The sequence below is a fragment of the Cygnus olor genome, chromosome 4 (genome assembly GCF_009769625.2).
Source record: "Cygnus olor isolate bCygOlo1 chromosome 4, bCygOlo1.pri.v2, whole genome shotgun sequence".
NCBI classification, from domain to species: Eukaryota; Metazoa; Chordata; class Aves; order Anseriformes; family Anatidae; genus Cygnus; species Cygnus olor.
In genome coordinates, this window is record NC_049172.1 from 76,103,399 (window position 1) to 76,122,791 (window position 19,393).

Genomic DNA, 19,393 nt, shown 5'->3' on the forward strand with positions numbered 1-19,393 from the left:
TTTTCTGTTGTTCTTCTAGCTGTTTACAGACTGAAATAAAACTGTCCTTTAATCTTCTGTGTTAGAAACAGAGTGTATCTGAGTCTTGGAGTCTCTTGCTAAAAGACATGTTTTCTGCTGCTTTGATGATTTGTGTGGTTCTTTCTTAAACTTTTTCTAATTAGTCAACATCCTTTTTGGAGCATTTCCACGAGAACCAGACATGGTATTCCAGTAAGGAATTGCATAAGTTCCAGTTACAGGGGCAGTGTGATTTGCCTGCTTCTGCTTGAGTTCGGACGTCCACAGAGCACGTTAGTCGTTTTGGCATGAGCTCAACCAAAGCTCCTTGTCCATCAGTTATTTACCGTGATCCCAAGTTCTGCTCAGAGGTTTTGGTTATGAAAGATTGAGAAGTATTTCCAGGCCTAGCACCTGTTTGAGGAACATGTCATTTACCCCAAAGGCAGCATTGACACCGTTCCCCCAAAAAGATGTCCCATACATTCATTGCTTCCAGAGGCAGCTTCGTTATTGACCGTAGTACCATGCACATGGGCTTCCTTTCCACAGATGGCCATGTGAGCTAGAGGCCTCTGGATCTCGGGCTCTTGATTATTTACCACTTTCTCAGTCTTTGTGTCATCTCTAACCTTTATCAGCAGTCATTGTATGTTTTCTCCCTTCTCACTGATGACGCATGTTTAATAGTATTGGCCAAACCAAACCTTTCTTTCAACACAGACAGGAATCTGACCCTCCAATTCTGTTTTGAAACTTATTGTTTAGTACATTTTCAGTATTTTTTTGTAAGCGACATTTAACACACAATTCTTTGAAATAGTAAATGCCAGCTAAGGTCAGTGGGAACGAAAGTTTTGGGACCTGTATCTGAAGCATTCAGAGGTAAACACTTTGAGCTCTAAAAATATTCATTGTTTTAGTTTCCTCATTTAATAATGAAGCTCACAGGGTCTTTCTACCTTTTCTATTATAGTCTGAACTTCATGGGTGACAGATACTCTATAACGTGTCGTATCTGATATTGCAGCTTGAAAAACTGTGTTGATGCTAACAGCTGAATGAATTCTAGCCCACAAGAAAAATTAAGGTCTCTCTTCCTTCAGAGGATATACAAATTGCAGGCATCAGTCAATACTGAAAACCATACAGCATCACTTGAGAATGACCTTCTAAAAGCAGATGAAATGTTATCCGCAGTGTAAACATGAATCAGCGCTGATTAGTAGATCAAACAGAATGATGTGCTCCCTGCCCACGCATCGTGTCAATGAAGAGACACCATTACAGCTGGTGGTGAGGCTCATTGCCCACTGAGGGCTTGTCTTTGCTCAGCTGGCGTGAGCTCCACTCGCACAGCTGGACCTCGGTTCTCTTGACACCAAGGAGTCAGGTTTTCCAAAGCAGCCCAGGCTGATCAGCCTCCCAGTTAGTTCTGCATTCATTATAAATGTGCGTGAGTGTGTAAGGGCATTCCTCCCATTCATCAGTCTCATTGAGACACCCTCAGTGGTCAGTGGCTTTGGGGATGCTCAGGTAAGCAGAGCAAGTGATTTACCTGAAAGAATCTTTCTAGAGTCATTTTATTCACAATCTTGGAAATGAAATCCGAGTTTCCTTGCAGAGAGTATTTCTCAGAATGTGTGGCTTCTTGGTTACTGGTCCATCCGTTCACCAGGTAACTACATTAACAGTTTTTAAACACCAACCTCTCACTCTCTGTAGGTATATACGTGTATGTGTGTACGTGTGTGTGTATGTGCTTTCCCTTATAACTACAGCAGGTGAAGCAGCCAGGAGCATAACACAGCAGAGATGATGCTGTTATAATGAGCTCTACCCGGAGAGTAAATTATTAACGACAAGATGTAATAGGCGTGTTCTGTTCCAAAAATATGATTATGGTCTGAGCAGCAACCCTTACAGGAATTGTAAACGAGCCAAATTCTGCCCTTAATCACACATTCACAGTCCTTTTTCTTTAGTCAGAGAGCAAACAGAGAAGCTGATGTGTTATTAAGCTCTTGTTTTAGCATGGGAGCTTTTGATCCTCTCTGCAAAAGGGGCTTTTGAGCATGTTTCAAACTTATAGTTAGTTTTCAAGCAGAATTGAAGCCTTGTGATATATTTAATAAGTGTCCCATATCAATGCAGCCACTTTATCATGTGTCAACTAAATGTCCCTTCCCTGTCTTGCCAAATAACTTCTTCTGGAGTGGCAGCCCCTGTGGGTTTGCTGCCACTCACAGCTGGGGAGCAACCTCGGACCAGCGTGGTCCCGTTCTGGTTACACGGTGCCTTGGCATCCATGCCCCAGTTAAATGGCTGGTCTCAACCGGGTCAGATTCTGCTTCAAAGTACCCCAGATGTAGCTGCTTCAGTTAGTCCTGTTTTAAAGTAGCATAAGAGAAATCAAAATTCAGCTCTGCTTGCATACAAAAACATCAGTATCAACTAAATGAAAATTGTGGAGCTAAGCAGCCTTCACGCCCTGGGAAGAATAATGCATCCAGACTTACTTTTGGGTCTAACCAAGACCTCAAATCTTCCTTCAGTTTGTACAGATGGAATCCCCTTTGCTGCCTGCCATGGTGCTCCAGAATTAGAGCGTTTTTCTAGGTGTTATGGTTTTTTAAGATCACCTTATAAAAATAAAACCTTAGTGTGAACCATAAAGACAGGTCCTTGAGATAGAGCACGCTTCAGACACCGAGAACTACACTTTTCATCCCAACATAGTGTTAACTCCAGAACCCAAATACATCAATATGCATTAAATAATTCACTTCTGTTAAGTTTGGGAGAAACATGTAGTTAATGCATTTAGCCCACAACCTCGAACTGCCTCCCATGCCCCCCGGGGAATCTCTTTTCTAGCTGCCTATCCTACAGCATCCCCACTGACAACTCCTACTCAGCTATGCACTGCCAATAGAAACAGCTGTGACAGTTCCAAACTGAAAATGGGACTTGTGCAAATGAAATTCAGTGTAGCAGCAAAAGAAATAACCATGGGGTTGCTCCACCGATTTTCTTCCCTTTGGGCTCTGCTCACCCAGATCGTTCATTTTTCAGCACCTGAGAGGATGCTCTCGAGCTTCCAGAGGGCTGCAGACCCACGGGAGCTTGCCTTATCCCGTGGCCCATGTGTCGGGTCATGCTGCTAAAAGAAGGATAAAGCCAGGTGAGAAATGGAGCCAAGGCAAGAGCTGAGAAACCCTTCCACTAGGAAGGGTTGTACGCATGTATAATACACGTGCCCTCACCAGAGGTTAAGTTTAAAGGGCTTTGATAGCTGGTTGGGGCACAACAAGCCATCTTCTGGAATTAGGCTGGTTGCAGCTGAAAGCCTTTTCTTAAAAATAATCTTCCTTTTGGATCTCCAGGACAAGGGGAATAAACAGCCTAAAATCCAAGGCTGAGCTATTGTTTTCCAATCTGTTTTAGCCTTCATCTTGTTGGCAGGCTGCTTTAGAAAAGCAAAAGGTTAATGAGCCAATGTGCAGTGGGATTATTGCAGTAAAGATGACAGTGAACCAGTAATTACTAATTAGATGCAGTTTAACAGGAGGAACAAGTGAAATCTCCTCTTCACCAACTGTCAATAATTAGCAGATTTGGTGAGGTTGAAATGTGTCCACAGTTAAAAGGCTGATTTTTTAATGAAATGGCACTTGACAAAAGAGCTGTATGGAGGTCACAGCCATAGCCCTCGAGACGCTTCCCTATACCATACTTAGGAGGGAAATCAGATGCAAGACAGCAGGGGGTCCCCATGAAACCATTTCTCCCTTGGGATTGCATTGCGCAGGGGGAGGGGAGCCGGAGGGATTCTCTGCAGTAATTTTGTCCAACTTGGACGAGAAGCAAAGGAAAGGATTTGCCAGCTGCCATGGGGAAAAAAATGTTTGAGAAGTGAGAAGTTCTGTGGGGTTTCTTTGCTTTTGGGTCTGAGGAACCGTTCCCTGAGGGTCCAGCAGCCTGGGCGTGCTGCTGGCCAAAGCCTACCCTCGGGTGGAGGTTGCTCTTGGAGGAAATGAAGGTTGATCTTAGAGAAGAAGCCATGAGGTCCTTAAGGACTGGCAGGAGGCTAGGAGCTCAGCTCTGTGTGTCTGCCAAAGACTGAAGAGGATTCAAGCCGTACCCTGCGGCTTCGGTTCCATGCTGCCACGCAGATGATGCTCCACTGTTGACTTCTGAAGCGTTCAGAAGTTCCTCTGAGGTTTCTCTGTGTGCTCTTTCTATTACAGCGAGGTAACTAGTGACACAGACGTGAGTATCTTTATTTTCCATGTGAGCTATAAACGTGGAGGTGATTGCTGGAGCCCATTAGTGCCCGTTGTAAGTTGCTAGCTTGTCTTTTCAAAGAAATAACAGCCTACGGAAGTCATAAAGCAGGTTTCTGCTTGTAAACCCAGCAGGGTTTCCAGGTATACAAGGTATACAGTGGCCCATGGTGGCCAGTCTGGTTGGCTGTCTGCATCCCCTTGGGTCCGTTTTGGCCTCCCAGCTGATGCTGGGGGTAGTGTTCCTACGGACTGCTCCCGATGAGCAGCAATAAATCGTCCCTCTCTGGGGGCAGAGATCAGCCATATGGGTGGAAGCTGGGCTCTACCAGGGAGAATGTGCTGTGGTTCCTGTTGGTCTGTGCAGCTGTAGCCCTGCGTGTCCCATGGTCAGAGACCATTTGCAAGTATTCAGGGGGTCGTGGTGCGTTAGTTTTAGTCTGGGACCTCTAGTTTATTTTGATTTGTGACTCATGGGGCTTATCTGAGCTGGTTTTTGGAATTACAGGACCATAGCCTTAATCTTGCATTACAGAAGAGCCGTGTCTTCCTGTAGCACGACGGGACCGTGCCTCAGCTGAGCGGTGGAAAGCAAAGATCTCTCTAGCCTTTGCTTTAATAGTCAGAGACTGGTGTACGCAAAGCAAGGAGTACATCTGTCCTCCTGTGCCTCTGGGGCAGCCTGCCCTCGCTGTCAGCGTGGGCATGGACCTGAAGTCTGGAGGTGGAAGTGATTGTCACCAGCTCGTTTTGTGACAAGTTGTTCCCTGCCCCAAACCAAACCACAACCCTGGCCGTGAATCTTCACCAGAGCAGCGTGAAGCACTGTGGGACCAGTTCCCCATACTCAGTTCTGCCGTGAGTTGAGCCCTCGTCTCGGTAGCTGGCGCAGAGCTGGGACCTTGTCACACAGCACCGCAGAAGTCCTCGCCCGTGCACCCCAAGAAGGCGACGTGCAATGTCTGCAATCTGCTGAGCAGGAAAAGCAGCCACTGGCCTGAGGCTGCACTCTACGGGGTGAGCACTAAAAGTGAACTCGAGGCTAAACAGCCAGTTTTTTGGAAAGTTTCAATATCCCTTGACTTGGAACAGGAGCACTTCTACCATTTGCTTGTCTGACGTCTGCATCCCTTCTCTGCTCCCCCGAGCCCTCTCTCATCGAGAGCGTCGAGCACAGGAGAAGGTGATGTGCTCCCAGCTTAGCCCTCCTTGTGTTTAGGCTTTCTTCACCCACCCCAGCTGTCAGGCAGGGTTTACAGCCCCAGCATGTGCTTCTCGAGGAGCCAGACTTCACACACTGCTTCTCCCTTGGCCATACCCTTTGGCTTTCCCTTTACACCTCCAGCCTGGCATCTGCAGAACACCTCTCCTGTAAAAGCAACGGGGAACAAAAATACCCCAGCAGCTCGTCTGCTGTGCTGCAGGATCCCTCAACAACCTCAGGTTTCCTTCTAATTGTGCTTCTCAGGAAGGTGCTGCCCAGGAGACTGCAAGCACGGAAGAGTCTGTGCATGGCTGGAAGTGTTTCGGTGTGACACACAAAGAAAGAAGCCCGGAGCTTTTGCTGTGTTCCCTTTAGCTTTCAGGATCTGACCCAGCCTCCATGGTGTAAATTCCCAAGTCAGCGTGGCAGCAGGGCTTCTGGGGGAGCTCAGGTCACGCAGGCAGGCTGGAAGGACACAGCCTTAAACGTGCCTTAAACCCTGTTCTTGAGCATGTCTCACACTGAAGGTGTTCCTAAATACTTGGAGGCTTCAAGGTTAGTTGCCCTCCCCTCCCAGCCGTGCTTTAGCCGGAGCTGCTGAGCCATCATCCGCGCTTCTACAAACAAACAAACCCAAGGAAGCCCAGATTCCACGACCATGACATCCTTTTCCTGCCCCCCTGCTCCCAACTCCCAGCAAAAAGCCCCAAATTCACAGAATCGTAGCTGAGGTTGGGAGGGACCTTGGGGTCCACCTGGTCCAGCGCCCTGCTCAAGCAGGGGCACCGAGAGCAGGGTGCCCGAGGATAAATTCTCATTACTGTAACTCCCCATCTCTTCTGTTTGATGCTGCTTTCTTTCTTATTTTATTTTTGGGGACTGTAGCAGGGGGAGACACGCGGTGTAGTGGTTTCCTTCTGCGCTTGTCTGGCTGGCTGCAGCAGCACTTCCAGGTGCACACCTGCACCGCAGCCCTTATCCCCCTTATCCCTGCCTGCACCCGTGCTGCTGCCTCGGTTTAGCAGGAGGAAGAGGGAAGATTTGGTCTGAGCAGGGCTGAAGCTTTGGGAAGAGCGCAGGAAGCGGAAGGATCCGGTCTCCAGGGGCATCAGCTCCACCAGCTGCCTTTGAACGCCCGTAGGAAACGTTGCGGTGGTGAGATTTACAACTGCTCGGCCTGTTTGCACCTTGCGGTGTAATTATTAGGCTCAATGACATCTCTCACCTGGGGAAGGTCACGAGTGAGCAGCGCTCTGATTGATTGGGAGCCGGTGTCTTTGTTCTCCCGTTCCCTTGTCCGAGGGGCTTTGATTTGTGACGGGGCTGATTCCTGGAGTCTGCTCCTGAGAGCGGCCCTTTGTTTCACAACCAACGTTTGGAGCTAAAGGTGCTGCAAACCTGTCAGGGGCCAGCCCTAAAATCGTAACCTGGACCAGCAGAGCTTATTCTTAGTGGGGAGAGACGGCTCGAACTGAGCTGTTATTTGTGGTCACTGGAGGTGGGTGTGGGAGAAAGGACCCCTTTGTACTGCCCAGGGGCTTCAACGGCCTCGTCGGATGGGATCTGGTTTCATGTTTATATCTCTGTCCCTGGGATACAGGTTCAAGTATGTAAACTATCTATCCTGCAAGCACAGGCTCCTGCAGGTGTGTGGGTGCTAGTGGGCATAAAAAAACATTCCTGACACCATCTCTTTTGAGGAGTCTTCACCTCCTGATGGCTATAAGCCATTAGGAGTCAAAAGAAAGAGCTGACATCCGACAACTCCGGATAAACAGCTAAACATTAACCCTTAAAGTGGCTCGAAAAACACACTTAAAAGGCTCTTTGTGGAAAGAAGCCATTTTTTTTTCCAGGCCTGTTAATTGCTGTCTTTCTTCGGGACACCTTTCAGCAGCACCTACTGTAAACAGAGCGCCTCCTGCGAAGCACTTCCCGGGGATTCCTGCCCTGGTCGCAGAGCAGCGCACAGAGGTGGCAGTCCTAGAAGCACGAGGTTGAAAAGGACCTACAAGATCATCCAGTCCAACCTCATCCCGCTTTCCTCCTGCCCTGTACAATTGTCCAAGCTCCCACAGGGCTCTGGTTTTGCTTCTTTCCTCTGGACCTGAAAGCTGAGACCTTTTCTTTCTTTCTGCCAGCCCACCCCGATAATTTGTTCCCCTTTCTTGTTCACCAGCAGCTTCTGTATTTGGTGCAGCCGGGTTCATCCCCGGCTCTTCCCTGGCTGTTGCCTGCCTTATCCCTGTCTCGCAGCTTCCTGCATGTCCTCAGACACTTGTTTTAGCTCCTCTGAAGCAGCCGTACCTCAGATTACTCCAAGTGAGACATCAAGGATACGAGCGAAGGAAGGCAGCCAGTTGTCCAGACTTGCCTGCTGTGAGCATGCTCGGTTACTGCAGAGAACGAGCTATTAATCACATTTCCCCCGTATATATAATTACCTGTAATTGCTTTTTAAATCATTCGGATCTAACGGCCTGTTTCTAATTGGGGCTGTTGGTCCTTCAAGGGAAGGAAATGCGTCGAAGGCTTGGGGTCCCGAGGAACTTGCTTGGCTTCTTTAAAGCAGCAAGGCCCTCCCTAAATCCTGCAGTACCCACCGTGGTCCTTCTTGATAGCTAGGGAATTGCAGGGCTTGACGTTGTCACCGAGCAGCAGCAAATGGTCTCTTCCTCGACAGAAGTGCTTGAGGGGCAATGACGAGAAGGGACCGAATTGCTCCTTTTCATCAAAAGGAAACTTGCCACATTTATCATGCCCACATTCAAACGCAGGATTTTGTTTCTTCCAGAAGAGGGGAGACAACTCTAACTCTCTTTAGAAACGCCTTCCGTTCTGGCAAGGCGCAGTGACTTGAGCTCGCCCTAAACTCTGCAGTTCGGGGCGTTCTCCAGATTTTTTTTTTTAGACGGGCTGGTGACTCTTGCGTTCATCAGTTGCCTTGAACGTTCCCCAACAAAGTCTGCGTCCTGTAAGGTGATGCTTCTTCCCTGGGCCAGGAAGAAGTTTCTTTTGCTTTACTGGTGTAGACTGAATGCCCTACAGAGTCAGTCTGGGGAGGACGGCCTCTCCTGGGGGGGTGGCCTCTCCTTACCCTGTGGACAGAACCCGTGCTGCTGCTGTGGTACCAGCCTCCGGGACCCACCTTGGGAGCAGCTCCTGCAGAAATTCCTGTAGAGAGTTTACCTCGTGGGCATTTATCTTACACATGAAGAGATCTTCTCCGTCAGAAAGGACAAGAGGCGTCTTAGTTCCTGCGAAGCCCTTTTATGTGGTTCTTCACTGTATGGAAGATGCATCGTGCCTATGTCTTGGCTTCTCTCTCCAGCTCAGAAAGAACTGTTATTTGGTCTTGCTACTTAAAGCTTGATGGTTTTGAAACCTTTGTTTTAATACTTGGGGTTTCTGGTGCGGTAGGCAGCACTCTCCTTCCCCAGAAGACAAAAACCCCCAATTTTGCAGGGACTTGGAGGTGGGGTCATTCAGGGAACTGGGTCTTGGGGCAGTGTGAGCCCAGTGCTGGCCGTGGGCCCAGCTCCTGCGAGAGGTTTTCCTTCATCTCAGCAGCCTGCTCAACACCAGTGTCACCTTGAGACACCAGAAGGCTTCCCACGGGGACCTGGAAGGCTGCAGCCGGTGCCTTGCCACTGACCCGGCTGCGGGACGGAGCTTGGGAGTGAAGGGACCTGCTGGACCGCCGAGCTACAGGCAGGGACATGCCCAGCACTGAAGCTGCCTTAGGTGCCTGCTGTCATATATTTCGTCCCACCTGCTGACTTGTTACCATTGGTCATTCCTGCAGCACTGGTAGACGTGTGCCGCTGGGCACGGGGAGCTCGTCGCCCCGCGGGAGCGGTGCTCTGCTCCAGCCCAGATGGGCAGGAGCCTAAAATGCCACGTTTTCCTTCTTTCCCTTCCGATTACTGTGATGTTTTTTAATGGAGAGGCGATGCATATTATTTTTCTTTCGAGAAGCTGTGATACACTAATTTGCAACTCCATGCATAGGCAGCTGCGTGCTTGCAGATCCGCAGAGCTGAAGGTAAAAACTCCCCCCCGCCCTGTGATAAAGGTGCTATCCCATAACTGACCCATAAATCCTGCAAACTCTCCCATTCTGCTTCGGGGCAGGGTCAATTGTTCCCATTTAAGGTGAGGGCGGTAACATCCTAAGCCTCGTAGCTGTCTCAGAAGCAATTGCACGTCTCTATCCAAACAGCTGTTGAGCATGAGGAATATTCCTGCTCGTCGCGGTGCAGAAACCTGATGGCACCCAAGGTGCCGCTGACACTTTGCATTTCGTGCTCTGCTAAGAGCAGTGACGTGTTCAGGGGATGGTGCAGAGGTGTCAGCAGATGTGATAGAGTGTGAAGAGCTTGTGGCACCGGCACCGGCACCGACATACTTTATATCTAACAGATGTCGTAGCAGGGTACGCGTGTGGCCACATTCCGACCCTTTCCAGTCAGGTCTGAAAAGAGTCTCTGTTCTCTGCCTTGTCCTACAGGCAGCAGGATTTGGCTGCTGGTGGTCACAGCATCCCTGACAGAAACCAGAGAAACTTTCTGAAATGGATAGCCCTCAAGAGCCAGCACAGCCGAATACTCCAGTTTTCCTCCTCCTTATTGTTTCAAGGAAAGTAAAGAAAAGAGAGAGAAAATTAATCCCAAGCAACGGCACTTCTTAATGCCTGTTCCAGGTTCAGCAAGAGGTTTGGGGGCACCACCAACATGCACTGTTGGTGTAAATGTGCCGCCGTGAGCTGGGGAGAAGCTGATGGCCTGGCAGCTGCCGATGGGGCAGGGGCAGAGGCTGCAGCATCTCTGTTCCTCACCTCTCAGGCGGGTTTTGAAGCCAGCACTGAATGGTTGCCTTCCCCACGGACAGGGTCAGGAGAGTTTGTGTTAGCTCTGGAGTGGCCACGGGTCCTTTCATTTCCACCCTGCACGTCAGTGTAAGCCTGGTTTACTGCAGAGCCATGACACATCCCTAAAAACACACTGTTTGCAAACAGGGCCCCGGATGCAGTCTCTGATGGGAGCTCCACCACAAAGCTATACATCGCGGGGAGCTGACGGTGCCCATCTGCTAGGCACAGCTCGGGGGCTCCAGATTTGCGGCCGAACAATAAGCCTTGCAAGTTACATGGCTTGTCTCATTGTTCCTAACTTTACATATGTATGTGTGAATCCACCTACGTGGCAGTGACAGGGGGGTGCAAATCAAATGCTCTCCCGAGCTGCTTGTCTACTTTTTTCAGCTCTGTCTGCTACTGACTCGGTTTTACAAAGCATGCGAGTAACAGAGGAAAACTTCGGTGGGTAGAGACCGAACCTGCTCAACCTGAGTGCAGTTGAGTTGTATTTACAGTCGTTGAGCTGTATTTACAGTTGTTGAGTTGTGCTTACAGTTTTTGAGTAGCATTTACAGTCGTTGAGCTGTATTTACAATGGTTTAGTTGTAGTTACAGTCACTGAGTCGTATTTGCAGTCATTCACTTGTTTTTACAGCCCGAGGCTACTCTGATGCCTGGGTTGAGGCTGTGCCTGACTTCTTTAGAAGCAGCAAGCCCACGCTGACGCTGGTGGTTACAGGAGTACATCACAAATGTTCATTTTTTTCCTAAATAGACAGGTTCAGAGCTCCAGAGAGGCTTACTCTATTTGCTTGTGCAGCACCTCCTGGCCCTCGTTGGCTTCTCCTCCCAAAGCCACCACCTTCCCAGAGCCCCCACCTTCCCAAAGCATCTTCTGGTGGTGTCTCCCCTGCCCTGACCCAGGGACTCGGAGCCAGCGAGACGCGAGCGTCCTGGAGCTGGATGCTTCCTCCCGGGGCAGCCCAGCTTGAAGAAGCCCACCTGTGGCTCCTTGCATGGGTCGGTGGCTGCGGAGCTTTGCGAGCTCTCGGGGGATGTCAGTGCCTCGAGGTGTGAGCCGAAAGGAGGTGATCAAAGCTGGGATGGCAAGAAGGGAGGCTCTAAACCCTCACCGGGGAATCACTCGGTTCTCTGCACCAGCAGCGGCGCAGCTCCCTGTGATCCCTGCCTTTTGGGGGACCCAGCCCTGTGACCCCTGCATCAGCTCTCAGCTGGGATGGGGATGGGGATGGTGTCAAGCCCATGGCCGGGCTCCTGCACCGAGGTGCGGCCGTATCTGGACACGCTGTGGCCAGGGACAGCCCCGTGGGGCACCCGACTGCTGACCCCAGCTGTGTCTGTCCCGGCTCTGCTGCAATTTCCTTGGTATCCCAGCCAGCATCAGGGGTGCAAAGGGAGCCGAATAGCCTGTTTCCGTGCTTTCAAGGAAAACATTTTGACTAGAGATGATTTTTTTTTCTTCTGAAAGCTGTGAATGTTTCTTTAAAAGAGGGGAGCCTAAAAGACTTGAGAGAAACAAAAAATGAAGAGACATTTTCTAGTAAACTCCGTTTGATTTGTATTATTAATTTCAGGGAAAACCTAACAAAAATGTTTGCTTGAAAATCCTTTTCCCCTGGATTGTGACTTAGCCAGCAAACTGAGTCTCGGTTACTGACACAGTTATTTATTACTGTGCACATCAGTCACGAGGCAACCAGTGTGTCCAGCTAGGAAAGCTTTAAAGTGCTCAAGAAGAGCTTTAGCATCAGTATTGCAAACAATAAATTTAAATAAAGGAGAAGGACTTAACAAAGAGGCGATTTGATGATCTTTGAAAACTTTAATGGGGTCAAAACTTCTGGCAGGGGAGAGCTCCTTGGTGCAGCAGATCAATAAATGCCACGCTGGAAGTGAGAGTTTAGACAAATGCAAAGCAGGAGGCTGGCTGAAGCAGGATGTCGAGGCCTTGAAGCTGGCCTGGATATCTTCTGAAAAACATCTCTGATTTAACCAGTGGGTTTTGGGGTGAGATGGATCATTTCCCAAATCTCTCACCTGTCAGGTGACCTTGGGTGTCTGTGGCATTTCCAGGTGGTGCTCCATAGCTGATTTCCTCAACTTTATCCTTAGCAAGTGGGTCCATGTGAGGCGCTTTATTGTTTGACAGCTGGGAAAAGTTTCAGAAAGAGTTTATTTTTAAGGAAAAACCTTACGGTCTTTAACTTATTCTTTATACATTTTTTAGTTTTGGAAAGCCTTGTAAAATTAAGCACAGGTTCCAGGAGAGGTTTGTGATTTTGGTCCTAGTAGTATTCCTTCAGCTACTGTCAATTAAAAGAAGAAAAGAAGGTCTGAAATATCTGAAAGAACAACATTTAGGCAATTTTACTGCGGGAACAAAACCTCAAAACCCCAGTCAGGCTGGTTTTGACCCCGAGGAAACACATTAAGCCAGCTCGATGAGGTTCTGCCTCCCGGCTAGGTGGCCGTGTGGCGGCGGTGGCTTGCCGTGAGGCGCCACAAAGGAGCTCGGTGGTTTCACACCGTGGTTGCACTGAGCTACAAGCAGAGGTGTCTGGTGGCCATAGTGCAGCTCACCTCATTTTTCCCCATGTCTTCAGACAGCCGACGGAGCAGAGCCTGCGAGCGGTGCTGGCCGTGCCCCAGGCTCTCTCGGGCGGCGCGCTGGGCCCAGCACCACCAAGCAGCAGCCGCTTGGTGCCTTCATTTACAAAATCCCATCCTTGGCGTCACCTCAGCCACTGCCCTGCTGCCTGGTGGCCCGGGAGGAGGTGGCAGAGGGCGGCTGGCAGGGCCCGCAGAGCCCCTCGGCCTCCAAACCACCACCAGGCCTCCTCAGCGGCCCTGCGGAGGCAGCAGGAGATGCGGTGACCAGGCTGGTCCTCCCTTCCCCCTCCTCGCGGTGCAGCATCCGTCAGGCCGCATGACCCTCCCCCTACCAAAATTGGCTGCTTTCTTCCTTCTTCTCTCTCTTCCCTCCTCCCCCCCCCCCCTTTTTGGCTGAGTGATGAGCTGTATGCCAAATCCATCTGCTCCTGTCTCCCCTAGCTGCCTTCCATATCGTCGCAGGATCCCTGGCAGAGCGCCTAGACCTATCTCTCTCCCTGCGCTCGTCGGAGCACATTCCTTTCTACACCTTTTCCCGAGCTGGGATAGAAATGAGTATCAACCCCAAACAAAAAGCATCTGCTTTCTGCCTGCTTCTGCCTCACCGGCCGCGCATGTACGTTACACCCGTGTCAGCAGCGAATGCAAAACACACACAGCCCCCCACCTCGCAGCCCCGCATCCAGCATGGGCTGAGGGAACTTCGGGCGCCGGGAGCCTGCCTCGCGCTCGCTCCCTCGCTGTCTCCGCAGCACCAGCTGTGACCACCGCACCATTTGTTCCTCCAGCCCACGCCAGCACTCGGAGCCAGTTCTTTATCACCCCAATTAGCCTTGTCTGTGCTGATGAGAGGAGAGAGGCTCCCACTGCAAGGCAGAGACGGAGGCGGGGAGGGGGGGGGGAAGAGGAATCACGCGCGGCGGGTGCCGCGAGAGGCGATTCCCTTCCCGGCGGCTTTGTTCCCCTGGCGGGGATGGGTTTCACCAGGTCAGGGGTGCCACCAAAACGCCAGCGGTGCCGTACCGCCTGCACTACCTGGGTGATGCTGGTTTATAAACAGTCGCTTGGAGGGGCCTGGAGGTCAGGGGACACCTTTTTTGTTCTTGGTTATCTGCTAGAGGAGCTCCCGGGTGCTGCGATGCTCTGCAGCTAGCAGCGGCCCCTTCCCGTGCCACTCTTCTGGTTGCACCTTGGCCTTGTCCTCAGCGAGGATCTCCTCACCCCTATACAAAGCTTTCAGTAGCCCCCGGGGGATGCAGCCATTCCCTTTCTCCTGCTCTCTCATCATAGCATCTCCCACGCTGGTATGTCAGGATAGTAGCGGTCAACACTGTGCTGGTGCTCATGCAGCTTTCATCCTGAAAGCCTCTCTTTTTCCCCCAAACCAGCCCTTTCTCAGCACCCTTTAGCAGTGGGGTTTATACACCATGGTTTCCTGCATGCAGCTTGGGAGCCTGTGTCCCTCTCGGACTTGTCTTCTCCTGGTGTCATTGCTCAGGTCCTATTTCTGTTAGGGACCTCAGTGCTGTCCTGCCAGAGCCGGGAAGGGGATCCCTCCTTTGACCCAGCACAAGAAGAACTTCCTCAGTGGGAGGAAGAGGATGGGCACAACTCAAACCCAGTGCCGTGGTGGGTGCTCAGTTTGGAAGGACACAGTTATGGGGTGGGACAGGTCCCATCGCGTAGTGTGGAACCCGTTCCTCAGAGCACCCTCTGCGGCAGCCGTTCCCTGTTTGAGGGGTTCCTCGCATGGCCATGACCAAGAAGGACCCAGCCTGGGGGTTTTCTTTGAAGCACAGACGCAAGAAACATGACACAAGAAACTGGGCTCTCCCCGTCCGTTGCACGATGCCATGTCCAGGTCCAGGACTCTGGGCAGCTAGACCAGCAGTCTACACCAAAATAGGTGAATTTCCAGTTTCCTTCAGAAAATCCTGATGGATCTAAAGAATTTATCAGGACATGCAAGGTCAACTAGTGAATGTCACCTCAATATCTGTAACCCACCATCTGAACACATCTTCTCATACTTCTGCATTCGATTTCACAGGGAGAGGAATCAGTAGTTCCCAGCGCCCTTCTGAACAGCTTTGCCAGTGCTGCTGGGGGTCTGTCCCTCCCGTGCTTGCCTCCTTGGTGGGGATGCCCCTTGGAGCTCATGTAGCTGAGGCTCTACAGCAGGGTTTTCATATCTTTGTATCTGCTTTAATAAAGTCAACCAAAAAAGGATCTGCAGTTTGCTCCGGTTCAACCAGTCACCCTCCATCGCATTTATTTCACATCTTCCCAGGCTTCAGCAAGGGGCTTGGGTGCGCTCAGTAACACTCATCCCCAAGCCAGTGCCCACGATTGGTTTTATTTCCTTTGGACGTCTTTAAAAGGGTCCCTGACCGTGTAGACGTGTCCCATTAGGAATCCATTCCCTTGTCGTTCTGCTCAGACCCCACAACCTGTCTCTGAGCTCCCACCTCGATCCTGCCCTCCTAGGGCCATCCCAGCCGGCCCTCAGCGCAGAGCCTTGCTGTGATGGAGGGGCTCAGCCACGCCCTAGAAGGAGGCCGTTTCCCTCCGAGACCCCCGGGAAGAAAGCCGAGAGGACCTACGAGCAGTTCTCTCATCTCTCTCCTTCCACCGAGACAGGTTCAACTCCGCTTAAAAAATTCTTGATGGGTTTTGTCTGAGTTGTGCTTGAAGCTTCCCACCGCAGAGACACGGCACCTTCCCCAAACATTTGGTTGCAGTACTTTGCTCCTTCCCGCTAGGATGCTCTTCCTGCTGTTCAGCTGGAGTCGTACTCGCCGCTTTTTGAATTGTGTCCCAAGAGAGCACGAACAAAACATCCCTCGTTCTCTCCTCGCCGCAGCCTCTTGCAAGCACGGTGGTGCCTCTCCTGAACTTCTCTCTCCTACCCTCGACATTCCCAACTCGCTCTACGAGCTGCACCACCACGTCCCCAAGCCCTGCCGACGCCGGCATCCGGCCGCTTGGGTTGGGCCAACCCAACCCAAGTGGGTTGGCCACTGCCAGGTCATTCTCCAGCTCTTCTCACCTCCGTGTCTCCATACCCGGGGGTGAAGCCACCCCATCTCCACATCTAGAAGCTTTTCTCTCCGTATCTGGAAGAAGAAAAGGAAAACAATAGGCAGAAAAGCTGCGTCAGAGCCGGGCAGACCGGAGTTAATCCTCTCTCAAAATGGATCCCCGGGTGCCGGTGTGCGTGCGAGTAGCCTCCCCTCTACCTTTGCCGGGTGCTCTCCCAGCACAATGCTTCACTTTGTGGTGCAGCACAGAAAGAAATGGTGAAGTTGCTAATAATGGCACTAAAAGAAAATATGCTACATCTGTTATGGATAGCAGTACAAAATTAGCTGATCACACCTCTGACACCCAAGATGTCTTCACTTAAAATACTCGTTGGCTTACTTTACATAATTTGCTGATTATATTTAAAAGAAATACAATTTTGCAATTACTGTTCTTTCTGGTGTGCTATCTATGCATCATTTTCTTTTTATGTTTATATATTTCTCCTTCATTAGTGCAGTCTGAAGGGTGATTAGATCCCTTCAAACATTTTACAGAGGTTAAACGTTGATTAAGATTTAATTATTACTGTAAATAGCTTGGAATGACATATGGTGCAAAAACCTGACATATGTGCATTTGAATAAATGAAGTGCTATTTCCCATGATGCTCCAGTAGCTGTTTAACAGCTTTGCTGAAGGGTTATGTTGCACCTCATGTTAAGATTGCTTTGATGTTATATTTTGTTGGGTTTTTGCAGCTGAAAGCTAAGAACAGTTTTTCCAGTTTTTAAAAACATTGAATATTTTAAATACCTAAATTGTTTTGCACAAATTTTTGCTAATTTGTCTAACTAGGTTAAACATTTTCAAAAGCATCTCGATTTTAACGTGGGTTCCTTAGCATTGTGTCAGCGGCGGCACCCATTCGACGTCGAGGATTTCCAAAAGTCTGGTCCCGCGCGCGGCCCCGTCCCGCTCGGACGCGGGGAGCACCCGGCTCCCCGGCGGGGACGCGGCGGCTCGGCGAGAGCTCAGCGCGCTGGAAAGCTTCGTGCAGATCTGGCTGGGGAAAAAATAAAAAAAAATACAAAAAAAAAAAAAATAGGCGAGGGCTGGTGCTTTCGCGGAGACAGAAAAAGGAGCAGGGACAAAACAGTGCAGTTTCTAAATTGTGCATCGGAGCGCTTCCCAGAGACGCCGAGCGTGGTGTCTAGTCTGCTCGAGGCGAGTGCCTGCTGGGGGAACGGCGGCGGGTGCCGGGAGGAAAGGCGCAGGGGCACCACGCCGGGGTTTAGCTGCCGTGCCCCCCCTGGGGCAGGGCTGGCCGGGCTCTGCTGTCCCCTGTCCCCTCCGGCCACCGGGTCCCGTAGGTGCCAGCTGCAGCGCCGGGGCTGGCTCCGTTCCTGCACGGCGCGAGGGACCCGCCTGGGAGAAGGATGCCCGCTGGGGAACGGTGCACAGGGATCCCCCGAGGAGCTCTGCAGTTCTCTGGGGACTGAGGCAGAGAGCGGGCATTGGTTCTTGTGATGCACGTCCATCTACCCAGGGGTGTTTTGAGGCTCAAAGTACAGGACTTCATGTCCTGAAGGGCATGGAAAGGCAGAAATAATGCGCCAGGTAGCAGCACGCTCTCTCTTACTGCATCCTTCATGCACATTTACAACTCTGAGTGACTCCAGAGGGCCGGACTGCGGCCGCAAACCCCCTCACATTGGGGACACGGCCCTGCCGAGCACAGCAGCTCTGACCTCTCCTCTTTGTTTCCGCAGATCGAGACGGCCCGGCTGGAGCCGGAGATCGCGATGGCCACCGCCAGCAAGACTGTGGTCTACAACAAGGGGCTGTAAGTGGGAGCTGCGCACCTTCCCGGCCCAGGAGAGCTGGGGAGGGCCGGGGGAAGCTGGAGATCACGACTGGGATAAAACACAGCAAGGAGACGAAACGAGCGTAGAGCTCAGCGGTAGTAACGTACTGCCCCTCCCGGAGATCGGGGAGCGAACTAACACTTGGGGAGAACTGACACCTCACACCACTCAAAAAGATTAACACTGAAATCGTTTTAACTTAGCCACAGGAGCAACAGCGAGAAATCGCATTCAAACACTTTAGAGAAGTAGCTAAGGAATAATCTCTGAACTTTTAGCACTGCATGGAGGGAAGTTTCCGGGACGTTTCCCTGGCTATACCTAACTACACGAGAGTAGGCTTCACCGAGCAAATCCTGTTCTCAACGCGAATTAAACCCCGGCACTGACGCTGCACAGAAGTAATTCCGCAGAGCCCAGCGGGTGCATGAATTTCGAGTGCCTCACCGGGCGTTTGATAAGTGTCCCGTACCGATTTCGCGGCCGTCCTGCCCCGGTGATCGCGCACGAAAGCAGCTCCGGTGCTGAGCCGTGGGGAGCTCGGTGAGCACCGCGGGGGCACAGCCCGTGCCCCCCGTCCCTGCTCCTCCTGCCGGCGGTGCTGGTGGCACCGGCACTCGCTGCACCCGCGGGGCTTTGTGTGCCGTGAGCCTGCCCCCAGGCATGGTGGCAAGGGGGTCAAGGGGCTGGAAAGCCAACATGCCCTGCGTGGGAAGGGATCTTACGGCGAAAATGTGCTTAATTCCTCCTTTTCTTGGCACAGATGTAACAGATGGGGTTTGTCCCACCTAGTGCAGGCGCTCTGCAGGTAAGGCAGTCGCTCCAAGCTACCTGGGTGCAGCTGTGTGAGGGGTTCCTGATGCCACAGCCTCGGGCAGAGGGGCTAACTGCGCCCTGCAGGTGTCCGTCCGTCTGTCCGTCTCGCTCTTCGGCTGCTCCACTTTGAGGTGCTTCACGTCAGGTGGGACAAACCCCTGGCAGGGCATCAAATCCTGCTCTATCGTGCATGGACGTGGCTCTGGGGGTGCTTCCTGGGTACGGGAGCCACGTCCCCTGTGGGCGCCTGGTCCCGTGGCCCAGCAAAAGTCCCCTGGCTGCTCTCGGTTGGGTTTGGGGGCATAATTTGGCTTTCCAGTGTCTGTTGCCTGAGGGCAAACCCCAAAGCGACTCCCTGAGGGTCAGGGGAGCAGATTTTGGTCGTGGTTGCCTGGAATGTTGCAGGGATGGAGGCGTGTTGGTGATGGCGCAGCTGAATGCACACGTTGCCATCGTGCCAATGCCACCTTGTTGGGTTGGGGGGGGGGTCTGGGGAGGGTGGGGGGAGCGGGGGAAACCAAATTGCCACTGACGCAGAATGTATGCACAAGGATGTGGTGCAATGTTTGGGGGCGGGAGGGCTCAGCCCCCCCCCCCGTCTGCTGCTCTCTCTGGAGCCGCACCAGGCTGAGCCGGAGCCGTGGCAGCCCAGCTCCCCTTCGTTCCCTGGCGCTGGTGGGGGCGCAGAGCTCGTGGAGCGCTTTGC

The 19,393-nt window shown here is 51.6% G+C and overlaps 1 protein-coding gene across 2 annotated transcripts in view; it reads left to right on the top strand.

Moving 5' to 3' along the window:
• Window positions 1-18,267, top strand: part of SFXN5 (sideroflexin 5) — a 92,160-nt gene extending 73,893 nt beyond the window's left edge. For both annotated transcript variants that reach the window (XM_040555314.1, XM_040555317.1), the window contains one exon: window positions 17,776-18,267. In XM_040555314.1, coding sequence (XP_040411248.1) covers window positions 17,776-17,853 — 78 coding nt within the window. In that variant the 3' untranslated portion in view covers window positions 17,854-18,267. The remainder of the gene's footprint in view (window positions 1-17,775) is intronic.
• Window positions 18,268-19,393: the final 1,126 nt, after the last annotated feature.